Consider the following 16,448-nt stretch of genomic DNA (forward strand, 5'->3'; position numbering starts at 1 on the left):
ACATGAAACACACTGGAAAAACAATTCCCTTCGCCATCGAGAACAAAAAAATCGAATACCAACTGACAGGCAACGCGCAGCTTGAAACGATAAGTCTGGGTAATATATTTTCCACAGGATTTCTTTATTAATAATATTTTTTGTCACACAATCGTGTGAAAATAAAATTGAATATGATACTTACAACAGGTGTTTCACCTTCCTTCCACGCTTGGTAGTTGTGTTTTTCCTTTATATGTTTTAACCAATTTTCCGATGTCACCTCTTCTTTACAGACACCACACGTAACATTCCCCGCATCTGCTTGGATTGATACTACATCATCGACGCTGGCTTGCGACGCAACTGCCTCTACATCGCAAACTGTAGTGCTCGCAGAACTCTATAAGAAAAGACTTAAAATATATAGTTGGGTCATTACAAACGTGCGACCTGAGTCATAAAACATGATGTCAAAGGAATGAGACAATGTCGCACAACTCGTTATCGATAAAAAACGAATATTAAATAATTACATTTTATATTTGCTTTTTGTTTATCCTAGTTATATATTTACTTGCTATTATATCTATTGACATGTCCTTTTTTCACTCTCTTTTCTTTATATTCTCATGTTTGATTTTCTCTTTCTATCCTTCTATTATTTTTTGTTTTTTTTTTTCTTCTTTTAATTATCTTTAATATATATTTTACGCCGCCTTTATATTTTCTGCACATCCTTAAGGTTGACTGGCAGAATGCTACTTAGCATAGCATTAAGTCCGCCTATTGTACCACTTTTTTATTGGTCTATAAAGTGTAATAAAAAAGGGATGCCGCTCGGACGCCAGTAGCTATGAACGACGCGGTCGTAACTAACTATATTAATTTAAATTCTATATCATTTAATATATTGTTCGTCTTAAAAGCAGGTATTAGAAATACATCCTAAAAAAATTTTATACTTTCCTTAAACTTTCCTTGATTACCTGCTATTGAATATCGACAAATCTCTTTGTTGTTACACACAACACAATGCCTATAAGTCTGAGCAAGAGATCTGATAAAAATGTTTTATGACACAGTTCTCACGTTCGTAATGGCCCAACTGTAGTAATGTTATAATAAAAATAAAAACAAAATCCAGGCTGTTTATGCTTATAAATTAAACCTATTACTCTTCCTAAATTTTAATTAATCCAATGACATCTCATAAGTTAAAATCCGTTTGCCCATTTGGACCATAAGGATACACAAAGATTCATACATATGCTCGAAAATCGGTAACAATTAGATAGAATAACGCCAATGAAAATGATTATTCTAATCAAATTATAACATTTTTTGCTAATATACAAATTTCAATTGAAAATACATATATCATCCACACTTACGATGTCTCCAGGACAGTTGTTCACATGAAACGCGAAGGATTTGGCGTATTTCCGTTCAAATCCACAATGGATGCACTTTAGACCACCGACGACCTTTACTATTTTGCTCAGGTGATTATGAAGCTCATGATAATTGTTTAAATCCTGCGAAAGACAAAAAAATAATTATAGTTCCAAATGAAACAGAGCGAAGAGAACGAAGAAACGCAATCGACATGAGACCAGTGGCGTAGCTACCTAGGGGCTAGGCTGGGCAGTGCCCCGGGGCCCTCAAACTCAGGGGGCCCTCGAACCCTTACCAGAAATTTCGATCGAACGGAACTTTTGGAAATTTCTCCCATTTTCAAAATAAATATGAAATGTTGCAACCCCACTTTAAACATGACAACTCAGTTGAAAGTAATTTAAAAGTTATGCCTAGGGAATTCCCCTAAATTCTTTCTGTACTAGTACTTAGTTTTACCTCAACTAACTCAAGCATGGACTGTTCACCAATCATGCAAGGAAATAATGAGCAAATATGGAGTGCTAGAATGCGACCTAACGGAAGTATTCCGCCGTGGGGCCCCGGCGTTGTAAAATAGGGCCTCCCCCTCTCTTTCCGTGGGTGCCGTAAGAACCGGCTAAGGGATACGGTGCAGACCACCTATGCACAAATGTGTATAGTTTGCAGACATATGTTTTTTTGTGTTTATTTGTTAGTATCTTGCGGTTTGGTAGACATATACGAGTATATATATAAATCAATAAATGTATTGATCGGCATGTTAATGCGCAATCGTATCAAATCGGGGTGCGCCGACACATGGACCCTTAATTTATTTAAGTAAGTAATGTTATGTGACAAATTAAAGGAAAAGGAAAATTTTGAAGAAAATACGTATTTTTTCATACATTTGCATACTAATCCTTAAGGATTATACATAAATACATATGTCATATGGAAGAATTTGTTGGTTAATCAACTAATTCTTCGATGTTATGACATATATGTTTGTAACTTGCGAAAATATAACGGACACATTAGCGTCATAGGATCGTATCCAATCGTGGTCCTATAACGCTTTGATCTGCCTATTTTAAGAACAAATGTCCCTACAGTGAAACATTTTTGATTTATGTGGAAACGTTATATTTTTTCGGAAACTAAAGCTAGGAAAAATTGTAAATAATATAGTTATTTAGTCAGTTAGGCCCGACCTTTATATGATAAATCCTTGACGATCCTATTTCGTTTTATTAGCCAAACCTACATCCAGTATTTATTGTAATTTATGTTGTTACTGTTTAATATTTTTATTACCTGCCCTGCACTGCACAAAAAAGGGCTTAAATAGCTTAGCATTTATAAAGTATTTGTATATTTCATATTTTTGTTTGATAAGACCTAATCAGTTTCCATAGCAGTGGGGCCCCATTTTTTTATTTGCCCCAGGGCCCTTGGTTACCTAGCTACGCCACTGCATGAGACATCAAAAATAACAATGTATTAATCAAAAGTAAATAGAACTAAACAATTCCATTTATTACATAATATTTCAGTAGCCCTCAAAAGTACCGCTGTATTATTTTAAGAACTTACTAATGGCTTTTCGTCAACCTTCCAGGCCAGATAATTATGTTTCTTAGCTATGTGCTCGATCCATAAGGAGTTATCCATTTTATCATGACACACTGCACACTCTACATCGGTATCTACCGGAATATCTTCAATATAATCGACCTTCTGAAATAATTAGTGAAATATATTCTATTATAAATTATAAATATATAGCATGAAGATTACATATTATATAAGTTTTGTTTAAGTAACATAGTAGAAAACACACTATATAATACTTTAAAGTAATCTATACTATCTATACTAATATTATAAAGAGGAAAACTTTGTTTGTTTGATTGTAATGTATAGGCTCAAAAACTATTGGACCGATTTTAAAAATTCTTTCAAAATTCGAAAGCTACATTATCCACGAGTAACATACGCTATATTTTATATGAAATATATTTGATAAATAGATTTTGAGGCGGTACAAAGTTTGCCGAGTCAGCTAGTCTTTAATATACACATGGGACATGCACCAATTTTAAAAATAATCAATTTAGGTGCTGCTGCAGATAATCGATATATACTGTATCATAATGTACATACTACTGATTTAAGTCAATTAAACAATATTTTTGAGGTCAAAAGGATTTTTGACCTTCATTTCACTTTTATGAATGTGATGTTGATGTAGAATATAACAGATAACCATTTTATAACACAATTGCATAATCATATTTAAAGTTTTAACCACAGCCAAGTACATAAACATTATTGCAATATTATCGCAAGAAGATAACATGTACCTACTTATATACGTAAACATTGACTATACGAATACCTACCGGCAAACCAGCGCATTTCTGTACATGGTGCATGAATGATTTGGGATATTTCCTAGTCAAGCCGCAAGTGTTACACACCAACTCTCCCAGCTCTTGCACGATACGTTGCAAATGGTCGCGAGTTGCATCTATGTCGTGTACATTCTGTAATAATGATAATTATTAATATAATTTCCTTAGCACTTCTGTAAACAAAGACTTAAATAACTGATCTATTTGGAATTTGGAAAAAATGATAGACAAAAAATTGACATTTATATCATAAATTTAATATTATACCTACATAGTTTTAGTTACACTTCGAAGGCACTATCGCGACACCTATCTCAGCCCAAAAACAACTGCGGTGTTAAGTGCTGCTGTGTTCCAATTTAAAAGGTGTGGTAAAGGAGCCATATTTATCTGATGCGTTCCAATGTAGTCCTCGGGAGTGACAAAGCATCAGTGACCTAGTGTGGACACGTCTCACTCTCTATCTTATCCGAGATCAAATATTATTTAAAAAATTGTAACTTACCAGTGGTTGTTCTCCGTCCTTCCACGCCAAATAGTTATGAACAGAGGCGAGATGTGTTGACCACTCGTAGGTGTCCATAGTTTCATTGCAAAGTCCACATTTTACATATGTGTCAGATAATTGGTCATTGCTTTCAACATTTTCAGTACTTACATCATTTGCCTAAAATTGACAAATCGAGTTAGTTTCTATAGGTATAAGTGTTTCAAAATTATTGTTTTTTTGTTTAGTTATGATATTGAACATCACCTGAGATTTAAAACATTCTTGTACATGTTTCAAGAAATCATTTACTTGGTCATTTTGTAAGCCACAGACTAAACAGTTCAAACTACCCACTTTGTTTATTTGTTCTTCTAGTTTCTGATACAATTCTTCGCCTTTAATGTTCTGAAAATTATTCAAAATCTTTTATATAATACTATTAGAAATGGTAGCAGTAATAGCCTAGTGGTTGAGACCCGGCATCACAATCGAGAGGTTCAAATCCCGGGCACGAACTTCTAATTTTTTACAATTAGAAATCAATTATAACTACCTTTAACGGTGAAGGAAAAACTGCATACGTGAGAGATCTTAAAAAAAATCAAATGGATGTAAAATCTACCAAAGCGCGGTGGACTATGGCCTAATCCTTCTCATTCCGAGAGGAGACCCATGCCTAGCGGTCAGACAATATTGGGTCGATAACGATTACAAATGTAAAATATATACTTACATGAGTAAGTAAATATGTTTAATTGTTTAAAAATACAACTCTTACACGACAAAGTCGTAAAAACATGCTATTGTGTGTTCTGAAGGTGTTAACGCATTATTAGGTTTATAGTTAATATAGATTCAAATATGATCAAGTTATTTAGTTCAAGAAAGTTCAACTACCCATCTCCATACTTAATGAGGTTTCACGTCTTGACGATTTTTGTATAAAAGATGCTAAAGATATTATGAACTGAACAATATATGTATACAGAAATCATGAGATTAACACCTTTTTTTTTCACCAGGGGGTAAACTTTCAAAAGGTACCCGGTGCCGTGGGAGCGACACGGGTTTATGTGGGACTTTTACCGCACTAAAACCCCCCCGGTGGCCTTCCTCGGCGCTGCGTAGAGGACTCCGGGTTCTCCAAAGGAACGCGACCGGAATCCTCTCAGCGCACTGCCCCGTCGGGTTCCGCCCAGGTGAGTTTGTATTACCACGCCGTCTGGTGTATACGACGGAATGCGACCACACATACCGCCGTCCTTCCCGGGGTCGCTAGGCGGGCGGTTCGAGCTCCCACTCTTGCCGCCCGCAACCCCGAAAGCCCCTTTTCGTCGCCTCTTACGATAGGCAGGGGATACCCTATTCTGGTCCCGGAACTACAGGAACAATGAGATTAACACCTAAAGATATTACAACTGAACAATATAATATACAGAAATCATGCAAGTAACGCCTTGCGATTCTGGAACGCCAGTTAACAGCCAAGATTTTGTCATGTATTGGCCCAATAGTTGCACCAAAATTGTAATTCTCAACTACTAATTTACTAACGGTATTGGTCTATTCTAAGCTTCATGATATGATATATATGATACTTACATTATCACCAACTTTCAAAGATACGAGACAATGTTTAGTAATGTGATCTTCCCACACAGTTTCTGCTAGCTCTTCATCGCAAATAACGCAGTTAACTGAATTGGTTATTTTCTTAGTACTTGATACCTCATTATCATTTGCGGACGCTTTGCGTTTCTATATAGAATTTAGAAAACAAATTACTATTTAAATGTGTTAGCATAACAGCAGGTTTACAGAATTACAACATATTCGATCATAGGGGATTGATGGTAGACCATTACAAGAAATTGTACAAATCAGTTCAATAATTTAGACAACTAGAAACAAAAAAAATGAAATACATATATGAAATATTCTGCAAACACATCATCATCATTCGAGATACTCGTAAATATATTATGTAGACCAGGGGTTCCCAATCTTTTGTAACCCGCGGCGCAGTTACAAGTTAAATATTCTTTCACGGCGCCCTGTGCCCTGTCCTAGCTAACTATTTGAAGAAGACAGTCGAAAGAAATAGGTAACTACAATAATAGTAGTTACCTTAGGTTGATCGAAACGAATTTAAAACACCACAATATGAAATTGTACAATACGTTATTATAAAATAATTTAAACGGAAAACAACAAGAAAGACTTGAGGATAACAAAAATAAAATACGATATTTATTCAGTCAAATCAATGTGAAGGGTGAGCTAAGTGATCTCCGCGCAGTTTTTCAAAGCGGGGAATATCACTTGACACTGCTATTCTCATTTCTTGCTCCACATTGATCCTTAGCGATATTTGTTCTTTATCACAGCTACATCTGAAAACCCAGCTTCACATAGATATGATGTTGCAAACGGAATGAAATTTTTTAATGCTTTGGATGTTAAATTTGGATATTCATTTTGAATCGATAACCAAAACGCCAATATCTGTGGTGTCCAATAATTAGAGGATCGACTCACGGCGCCCCTCTTTACTTTCTACGGCGCACCAGGGCGCCGCGGCGCACACTTTGGGAACCCCTGATGTAGACGAATGACGTAAAACAACTTATGAAAATCTGCATGAAAATTTGAAATGACATGCTTTGATAAAGAAGCAGCTTACCCTAGATATTCCTCGCACAGTCGACTCTTTAGAGTTGTTTTTAGTATTGGTTTTTTGATAGCCATCATTATTTATATTACCAACTTCTGCGTTTGGCGACATTTTTGTCTTATTAGATAAAGTAACATTTTCATCCTGTAATTAATATTTGAGATTATAATAACTTATAAACCATTACCATATTTAATTTTAATCTCTTCTATAAACTTACAGATGCAACACCCACACTTTTCTTTGGGGTCTTATGAATGGGTTTACTAAATTTATATTGATCTGAATCAGCACAACACCAACAAATACTTTGATCACCGTCTTCTTCAGAAGAATCTGTTAATTTGACTTCATTTTTTATATGTTCCTCATAATTAATGGCTTCATTATCGTCGTATATACCAAAAATAATGTCAGAGCTGCAATCCAAAGTCCTGTTCTTCGAAAAGTGAATATGTTCGTCGATATCGTCGTATCGGTCATATGAAACTATACCAAAATCATCGCATACACAAAATTTACGGACATTTAATAAATGACCTAAACTATTTGTTGCATTCTTATTCACAAATTTATCTTCAATCTGACTTTTTGCATTGATGTTCTTAACTGAAGATTTTTTATTGTTTTGCTTATCTTTCCTGGTATTTGAGTATGTTTTTAACAATACAGAATGTTGCTCCTCTTTTATATTTATGCCACCAGGTTTTTCTACTCCTTGAATGCATAATTTCGATATTAAATTATTTCTTTTAGGATTTAATGTTAAACTCACTCTACTAGTATCTTCATCGTCTGTAATCATATTAGATACAGAAGTTTCTCCTTTTCTTTCTGAATGCGGACTTTCCATTACGTAAGTCTTATTTTGATCAACACCTTCAAATAATATTTGTTGACCTCCAACATGTACATTTGAATCTACGTCATCTTTACCTTGAGCAATATTCTCTAAAATATGAATAAAGCATTTTTGTTCTGTAGGTGCTACATTAAGCACACTACTTTTTAACTCTTCTGCCACTTCAATCCTTTTCAGTTCATTACCTCCAACACATGGTCTTAAATTTGTTTTGAAAATCTCATCGCATGGTTCATTATGATCAATATTATTGTTATTTGCATTAGTGGTATCACACAATTCATATTCCATTACATGCATGTCTTCGTCGGTCTCGTCTTCCTCTGATTGATTATCACTAGCATGAATTACTATATTCACATCAGCTTTTAAAACTGGATCATTGTCAGCGGCTCTCTTGTGGTATGTATCTATTTGACCCAAAGATAAACATGACGAATTATCTGGAAAGTCTTCCATGATATCACTTGGTTCTTGTATGTTTTTGCTACTATTACAATCGGTAATAAAATTTATATTCTCATTATGTACGATATAATTTTCAATAATGGGATCCTCAAAAACCACACGAAGATCTTGATTGCTTGAAAGTATTTTTTTATGATCGATCTCAAAACCATTCGATTTTATCTCAATAGGAACAAAATCATGTTCTATAACAACTGAATTTCCATCTTCAGACACTTTCTTTAAAGTTACTCTTTTTATTTCATTTTTATTACTGGCAGAAATAGATTCGTTCTTAGATTCGTAAGTAAATGGTTCTTTTACTGGATTTTCTTGTTTTTCATCGAACTCTTTTACATGACTTTTTGTTTCTGAAACTGGTATTGCAATTGTATCATCATTCCAGTTATTCTTAATATTGCTTAACTGATTGTCATTGTTTTCAGTAATTTGGCCAATATCAGTTAGTGATGGAGCAGAGTGCGAAATGGGCGTCGTTTTTACATTCTTTGATATAACTGTATTCAGTGATGCAGGAAACAGTGTATTTTGTGGAATTCGGAGAACATTTAACTCACTCAATTTAGAAAGAGTAACAGTTTCTTCTGAAATAATATTGATTGTGTTTTTTATTTCCCTTGATGAACCACATTTGTTAGAGCTCACATGTTTATTTTCAGTTATCTGAATATTATTATTATCGATTGATAAACCTACATCACTTATTTTGTGATAGAATGTTTCATTTGCTTTCTCATTAACTTCAAGTTCCGTTTCAATCTCATGTACTAAAGTAACACTAGGTTGCTTAGGATCTCCACTTATATCATTCGCTGTTTCAATTATTTTACAAGTTTTTGTGACATGATCTATTATAGGATTGCATCCCTCAATATCCGTAGACGAATAAACAACATTATTTACATTTGTATTATTAAATGTGGGGCTCAGGAATACCGATTCGTTCATTAAACTTGCAGTTTTTATAATTGAAGACTCATTATTAATGTTGCTTCCCTTTTTCTCATCAAAAGTAGTATTTTCCTTAGATATTAGAGTATTTGATAAACTATTTCCATGTTTTTTATCCAGTGGATTACTTTTACCTGAAATATTTTTTTCTGTTTTCATTAATAGGTATAGAAATATAATATTTTTATGTTATATCTATGTACTATATTTAGTTGCTATAAGTTACATCAGCTTATTGTTTCATAATAAAATTATGAACATGATTTTAATAGAATCTTGACATCTATAATTTTATATCCATAAGAATATAATAAATAAAACAATCATATGAATTTATGACAAGTATTAAATTATAATTCATGTGTCCTTTACAATATTAAGTTTTTTTTAATTTGTTGTGTTATTAGATTAACAATGTGTATATTTCATTATTCATATATAAGAAATAAAAGACAATATTTCAATAAAAGCAATTCATTTAAACCTACTGTTAATAAGATTAATGTATAGAATAAAAATTAAGAACTTGTACTAAATAATAACAAAATGTGCAAAAAAAAAATATTTAAACAAATATTGCATTTTGATAATTATTATATACTCCTTGTTATGAAAATAATAGAAAATGCTTGAACCATAATTATTGCAATGCCATATAAACTTACTCGACTTAGCGTGTTCCGATTCATGTTTATTATGGGAACTCCCTACATTTCCCAAATTTATTCCCAACTTTTGCAACAAATTTGGTGGCAAAACATATACTTGTTGTCCTCCATTTTTCGTACTATGCTTATTTTTTAATTTTTTTTCTGCCTTGAACTCCTTTGGATTCATTGGTAAAAAAAATATATGTATAGATAGTATACAAAAATCATATGTAATATTTTCATTTAAATTATAGATACTGAAAATAAATAAAATTCATTGAAACAAACAAAAAAAATTCATGCATTGGATTTGAACCATGATCAGCAAGTGATCTGAGCAAAAGTCAACCATACTACCAACTGGACTGTACAGAATTCAGTCAATATGGTAAAAAATGTTATATGTTATGTCAAGAAACAAATATTTTATAAAAAAATATATGTTTAACATCTGACTACATTATGACATCACATACAAGGAAGAAAAAACATAAAATAGAATAAACTAGTATTAATAAAATTGTGATGAAAATATTGTTCAAATATTAACTTTTAATGCGGTAATAGTGTAAAGCAAACTAAAAAAATAAAAACAGTTTAAATAACTTGTTTCGATAGGATTTGAACCCGGAGTCCGCAGAATGAGGCACGTGGTAAGAAAAATATTATACCGTGTGCGCACAACCGGGCGATTAGTTTGTGTCAGTGCTAGCATTAATAATTTTGCAAAATAACATAAGATGAACCATTTTGCTACTAGTTTAAAAAAAACTACTCACAAATTGCGTAGCGATTGCGCGAGACTTCCTTTCCGTAAATGTGTAAAAGATGTACTCTATCAATCGAGTAGTTATTGTGACACGCGAAACACTTGAAACTATCAAGGAAATAACGCGTAACAGTAACTATCGATGATACTATCACACGGAAGAAATCCTCACAAGAATTTAAGAAATGAAGATAGGTTATTCATACATTCTTAATACATAGATTTCACAGTTTCACACAGAACCGACAGATTTGCAATACATTTGACAGTGCGATTTTGACACTATGACTGTTTGACAGTATCTTGGTGATCATTTCTACCAACCTAATCATAAATAGTAAAATAAATCAGAATCTATGGATTTAAAAAGATTTGTTTGCGCAAAACCATCGTGAACTAAGACTCATCTTGGGGGAATCGCGCCCCATCAAACTCGTCTACCTGGCAGCAGACTGCTACCAGTTGAGTTCCACATGGGGGCTTTACACAGGTCGATTTTAGCTATTCGTTTAGTCACCAGTCGCGTCAGTTATGAAAATTGAATCGCCACCCTATTTACATCGGTCAACGAAAATCACATGTGACTTGTTCCATAGAGTATTATTATATACAGGATAACTTGTTCATTTCCGAGAAACATGTTGAACAGAAAGGGTGTTTTACGAGCCGGCATCGAAATTATTCGTTTTGTAATCCCATCCCTTCATTGTGCCAAATCTATTGGCCGTTTGGTGTTTTGAGATCTGTGCGCATCAATGTCAAGTGACGTTTGACAATTGACATTAACAAAACAATCAGATTTGCCAAAAAATATAAATTGCAACCAAATAAAAGTAGTTTTTAATACACTTTTTACAGTTAAGTTACTTTAAAGCACTAAGTTGAACATTGTAATTTGATATACACTTTATCGTAGACATAGCAAATGGGTGCAAAAACAGTAGCTTTATCTTTTAAAGTGCATTCAGAATGCACGGTGACCAGAGCTCGCACCGGTCTCATGAAACTACCGCACTATGAAGTGCAAACACCAGTATTCATGCCCGTGGGCACGCAGGTAACTTTACTCCTATTTTGAAATGTTTTATTTTTAATAAATACTTCTTACATTATTTTTATTAATAATAAATAATAATAACAGTCTGTATAATATTAATTTCTAAGTTATTTCTCATAGGGTACAATGAAAGGACTTTTACCAGATCAACTAGAAAACTTAGACTGTGAGATAATTCTTGGAAATACTTATCATCTTGGCAATAGACCCGGAATTGAAGTTTTGCAAAAAGCAGGAGGATTGCATAAGTTTATGGGATGGAACAGAGCTTTGTTAACAGACTCTGGAGGGTTCCAGATGGTGTCGCTGCTGAAACTTGCAGAAATCACTGAAGAGGGGGTTAAATTCAAATCTCCATATGATGGTTCTGAGATTATGTTAACACCGGAGAAATCAATTGAAATTCAAAATAGCATTGGTATATCAGACTTCAATTTGCTATGGAGTTTTTTTTTACATTTATGCAGCTAAGAGAATAATAATATAGCAACATATTGTTGTAACTTCGTTTTATATAAATAATAATTACTTTTAGCAATATAACAATTAATATTCCTACGTCTTAGGTGCTGATATTATTATGCAGCTGGATGATGTCGTCCAAACAACATTCCAAGACTATGATCGTATTAAAGAGGCCACTGAAAGGACAAGTCGTTGGCTAGATCGCTGTATTGCAGCACACACCAGGCCTACGGAGCAAAGTATATTCCCAATAGTACAGGGCCTATTGAGCCATGAATTGAGAGAACAAAGTGCAAGGGAGCATGTTAAAAAGAATGTTAATGGTTTTGCTATTGGTGGTTTAAGGTTTCTTTTCATAAATTCATTTATATAGTTTAAGCTTTGGAAACTTAATATAAGAATTGATGTTATTCACCTGTAAAAGAATTAAAAACTGAATTATGGACAATGCCTCTTATAGTATGTCAATAAAAAAGCAACATGGTTAGGGTTTTTTAAAATAATAAAGGTAACAATAGTCGTTTTAGAATGTATCTTATGTTGCGAGATTTTATTTTACATCTTTTGTATTTTTTGCATTTAAGCATGCTCAAGATTATATTAAGAAAAACTGTTATTTTCAGTGGTGGAGAGGCCAAAGATGACTTTTGGCCAATGGTCAGTCTGGGCACAAGCTTATTGGACAGGAATAAACCTAGATATTTAATGGGAGTTGGATTGGCTATTGACCTTGTCATTTGTGTTGCTCTTGGAGTTGATATGTTTGATTGTGTGTATCCTACTCGTACAGCGGTATGTTATTTCTCAGCTTTTATTACTATTAATCTGCTCTGTGTGTAGGTAATACCTCTCTTTTAATGTTGTATGTTAGTATGTCCATTAGGCTGATTAAAAAAAAAACGGCTAATTTTGTTTTTCAAAATTCTCACATAAAAACTTTCGAGAAGGTGTGAAAAGACGCCTGTAAAAAGCAGAGCCCTTAATATTATTATTAAGTGGTCGCGCATCGGGAATTTCTATTTCCCGTTTAAATAACACAGGATTTTTTTTTTTTAATTTTGCAATTTCGTAGTTTTACAACGGCTCATTGAATTAGCGGACCAAAGCATATTTTTGTAGGAAATTTGACGCTCTACAAAAAAGGTCCTTACAAAGTTTTTGATAGTCACACTCCTTCAAAAGTTATTCGAGGTCATAGTTGATCTTACAAAAAAATTCTATTTTTTTTTTTTTCGATGTTACTATGAATCTTTTCTTATTATTTTGTTATAAAGAGGATAGATTTCGGAACAATTGCATTTTTAAATAGTCAAGTGCATCAGTTATGGATTCTCCATGATAACATGTTTATTATTTAACATCGCATTTTTGTAAGGTAACTTTATATTGACTCGATGGGAAAATTAATGATTGAAAAAGCCCAATTAGAGTAAGATATATTTATTGTGTTATATTCTATAGTAAAGTTAAAAAATTCTCCGAATAGCAAAAATACATCAGAAAATATTATTACTAGCAAATATTGAGAAAAGATTCATAGTATCATTGAAAAAAAAAAACATTGAATTTTTTTGTAAGTTCAACTTTGACCTCGAATAACTTTTGAAGGAGTGTGACTATCAAAAACTTTTTAAGGACCTTTTTTGTAGAGCGTCAAATTTCCTACAAAAATATGCTTTGGTCCGCTAATTCAATGAGCCGTTGCAAAAATACGAAATTGCTAAATTAAAAAAAAAATATTCCTGTGTTATTTAAACGGGAAATAGAAATTCCCGATGCGCGACCTCTTAATAATAATATTAAGGGCTCTGCTTTTTACAGGCGTCTTTTCACACCTTCTCGGAAGTTTTTATGTGAGGATTTTGAAAAAAAAAAATTAGCCATTTTTTTTTAATCAGCCTAATGTCCATTATACTGTTCGGTTGTAATTTCAACTGTTAACAATGCCCAATTTTATCTTATACAAATCTTAAAACTTTAATGGAGAATGTTTGGTTTGGTGAATGAATGGTTTCAAACTATGGAATAAGCAAAATTATAAATTAACTCAAACGTTCCCCCATTTTCCATTATCTTAAATGAGAAAGACATTGATACCTAGGTGCTTATTTTCTTTACTATTTTAATGTGTGTATCATTGTTTTAGAGATTTGGATGTGCACTCGTCAATAAAGGACAACTTAACCTGAAACATAGACAATATGAGGCTGATCTAAATCCCATAGACAAAGACTGTGATTGTTCAACATGCAAGAATTACACAAGAGCATATTTGCATTGCATTGTTTCAGTTGAAACTGTTGGCTGTCACTTAATTTCTGTACATAACATTGCCTTTCAGGTAATAATTTTTTTTTTTCACTACATGTTTATATGTAACGAGTGGTCACAATAAATAGCCTTGCTACCAGTAATTATATTCTAAAATCATGTCATATTTCCTTATTTATTAGCACGATTATTCAAAGATATTTTTTTTTGCAGATGCGGCTCATGAAAGCAATGAGGGATAACATAAAAATGGGCACATTTCCAACATTTGTTAAGAACTTTGTCAATGAACTTTATCCAAATTGCAATTACCCAACTTGGGTGGTAAATTCATTACATTCTGTTGGGATAGATCTTAATGAAGAGTGATTTTGATAATATTTGAATAAAGAGTATTAAAAATCCAGGTCTTCTTTTCAATTTCTATTTATATTCATATCTTACATAAATTCATCTGAATCATTCCCATCATAGTTGGTGGACATATTTTCTGGTTTCATTAAAGTGGAGTAGCTTCTTAGTTCTGCTTCTTCTTTTTTACGCTTCTCTTCTTCTTTCTCTTTTTCTTTCTTGTCTCTTAGCAGTTTCTTCTTGTCTTCCCTTTCCAACCTGTCTCTTGTTTCTCTTTCCAATCTTAAATCAGGAAATGCTTCTCTTTTAGTCTTTTGCAGCCTATTTACAATTTCATTGTTCTTTTTAGCTACTCTAACCTTTCTTACATCTTTGTCTTTGTGAAATGCTACTTGTCCCACCTGAAAATTATTGCAATAATTTTATTAGTGCATCACTTAATTCACATTTCATAGTCATAAAAGATATCATTACTAGTCTATAAATTTCAAATATATTACCTCCATGCTTGCAGTTTTCTTGAGGTTTGACCACATAGTATACACTATATCAATGTCATTCATTTTATTGCCCATTATAGAATTTGCTTTGACCAATTGACAAGCATCATCCAGAACAGAATTTGGTATATCATCTATGGTTTGACCCTAAAAATAAAAAGCATACAGAAACATTAGTGAAATGTTATAACAACAAAAGATGTGACACATGTCCAATACAATACTATGATTTTTTAACAAAATAATGCATATTTTTATATATAAATAATGAAAAATAATTCAACTGAATCAATATTTTTTCAAATATGAGAAAGAATATATTAAATGTAACTTATACATATAAAAGTAGTAAATAAAAGTAAAGCAGTAGATTCATTACACTTGGGCAAAATATGAAATAAGGAACTTACAGGAGCCAGTCGTAAGTATACATGGGCTGATGATACTTTGTCAACATGGAACCAGACATCTTCAGGCCAACCCCACTTTATTAGGTCTTCATCTGCAAAGGTTAAGTTGTACGTTGTAAACAGTGCAAAAATTATATTATAACCAATCAAAAACCGAAAATTGTATACTTGTTTATAAAAATGCTTACTTTCATGTTTATCTGCACCCATGAATAATGTTACAGGTGGAACAATTACATTGCTTGTAAAGTAAAATACCATGTTGAATTAAAATTCAGACCACTAATTTGCGGAGAAATGTTACTAAACCATAAGTATGAATTATTTAAACGAGGTCAATCTGAATTCTTTACAAAATGCAGTTAACGGTTATAAATAAAGTGAAATTTGATTGAACAAAACAAAACCTAAACCAAATTTCTTTGCAGGCCTAGAAAGAATCGGGACTTCGGGAACTAATGAAATTAAAAAATCAAAAAGAAATTGCGATGTCAATGTCAAAATTGACAAATTTTATCGGATCGAATATTATGCATTATGTACTACAGTGTACAGATAAAATAAGTCATTTATTTGTATTACTTTATGTATACACACGGAACAGAAAATGTTCTGTTCATGATATTACAGTACAATGCATTATGCTGAACTCAGACTTGGCCTTTATCAACATAACCAAAGAGTACTTAGGACTTGGGGGTAATTCTTACCCAGTGGTATTTTTTTAGCGGGAAGTAAATTCCGTCATTTAACA

General features: G+C 32.7%; 3 protein-coding genes across 3 annotated transcripts in view; 1 reads left to right on the forward strand and 2 right to left on the reverse strand.

Annotated features, from left to right (window-relative positions):
• The window catches only part of LOC140747725 (uncharacterized), a 35,184-nt gene extending 24,219 nt beyond the window's left edge, over positions 1 to 10,965 (reverse strand). The window contains exons 1-11 of the mRNA XM_073080309.1: positions 10,651 to 10,965; positions 9,887 to 10,128; positions 7,161 to 9,355; positions 6,950 to 7,084; positions 5,869 to 6,024; positions 4,531 to 4,671; positions 4,282 to 4,443; positions 3,765 to 3,908; positions 2,956 to 3,099; positions 1,374 to 1,517; positions 185 to 382 (exon numbers count right to left, since the gene is read on the reverse strand). Of these exons, the coding sequence (XP_072936410.1) occupies positions 185 to 382; positions 1,374 to 1,517; positions 2,956 to 3,099; positions 3,765 to 3,908; positions 4,282 to 4,443; positions 4,531 to 4,671; positions 5,869 to 6,024; positions 6,950 to 7,084; positions 7,161 to 9,355; positions 9,887 to 10,058 (3,591 nt within the window). The 5' untranslated portion in view covers positions 10,059 to 10,128; positions 10,651 to 10,965. The remainder of the gene's footprint in view (positions 1 to 184; positions 383 to 1,373; positions 1,518 to 2,955; positions 3,100 to 3,764; positions 3,909 to 4,281; positions 4,444 to 4,530; positions 4,672 to 5,868; positions 6,025 to 6,949; positions 7,085 to 7,160; positions 9,356 to 9,886; positions 10,129 to 10,650) is intronic.
• A 419-nt stretch (positions 10,966 to 11,384) lies between these two features.
• On the forward strand, positions 11,385 to 14,839 carry Tgt (tRNA-guanine transglycosylase). Its single transcript, XM_073080420.1, has 6 exons — positions 11,385 to 11,697; positions 11,818 to 12,115; positions 12,264 to 12,507; positions 12,786 to 12,954; positions 14,309 to 14,503; positions 14,647 to 14,839. Exons 1-6 carry the CDS (start codon positions 11,566 to 11,568, stop codon positions 14,800 to 14,802), a joined length of 1,194 nt encoding a protein of 397 aa, XP_072936521.1. The 5' UTR covers positions 11,385 to 11,565; the 3' UTR covers positions 14,803 to 14,839.
• Positions 14,840 to 14,843: 4 nt separating this feature from the next.
• Positions 14,844 to 16,188, reverse strand: ccdc25 (coiled-coil domain containing 25 protein). Its single transcript, XM_073080421.1, has 4 exons — positions 15,883 to 16,188; positions 15,695 to 15,786; positions 15,285 to 15,431; positions 14,844 to 15,185 (listed from the first exon to the last, which is right to left on the reverse strand). Exons 1-4 carry the CDS (start codon positions 15,953 to 15,955, stop codon positions 14,874 to 14,876), a joined length of 624 nt encoding a protein of 207 aa, XP_072936522.1. The 5' UTR covers positions 15,956 to 16,188; the 3' UTR covers positions 14,844 to 14,873.
• Between the last annotated feature and the right edge of the window lie 260 nt (positions 16,189 to 16,448).

The sequence above is a fragment of the Epargyreus clarus genome, unplaced genomic scaffold, assembly GCF_041222505.1.
Source record: "Epargyreus clarus isolate Ecla_fem2 unplaced genomic scaffold, WU_Ecla_fem_2.2 ptg000015l, whole genome shotgun sequence".
In the NCBI taxonomy this organism is placed as follows: domain Eukaryota; kingdom Metazoa; phylum Arthropoda; class Insecta; order Lepidoptera; family Hesperiidae; genus Epargyreus; species Epargyreus clarus.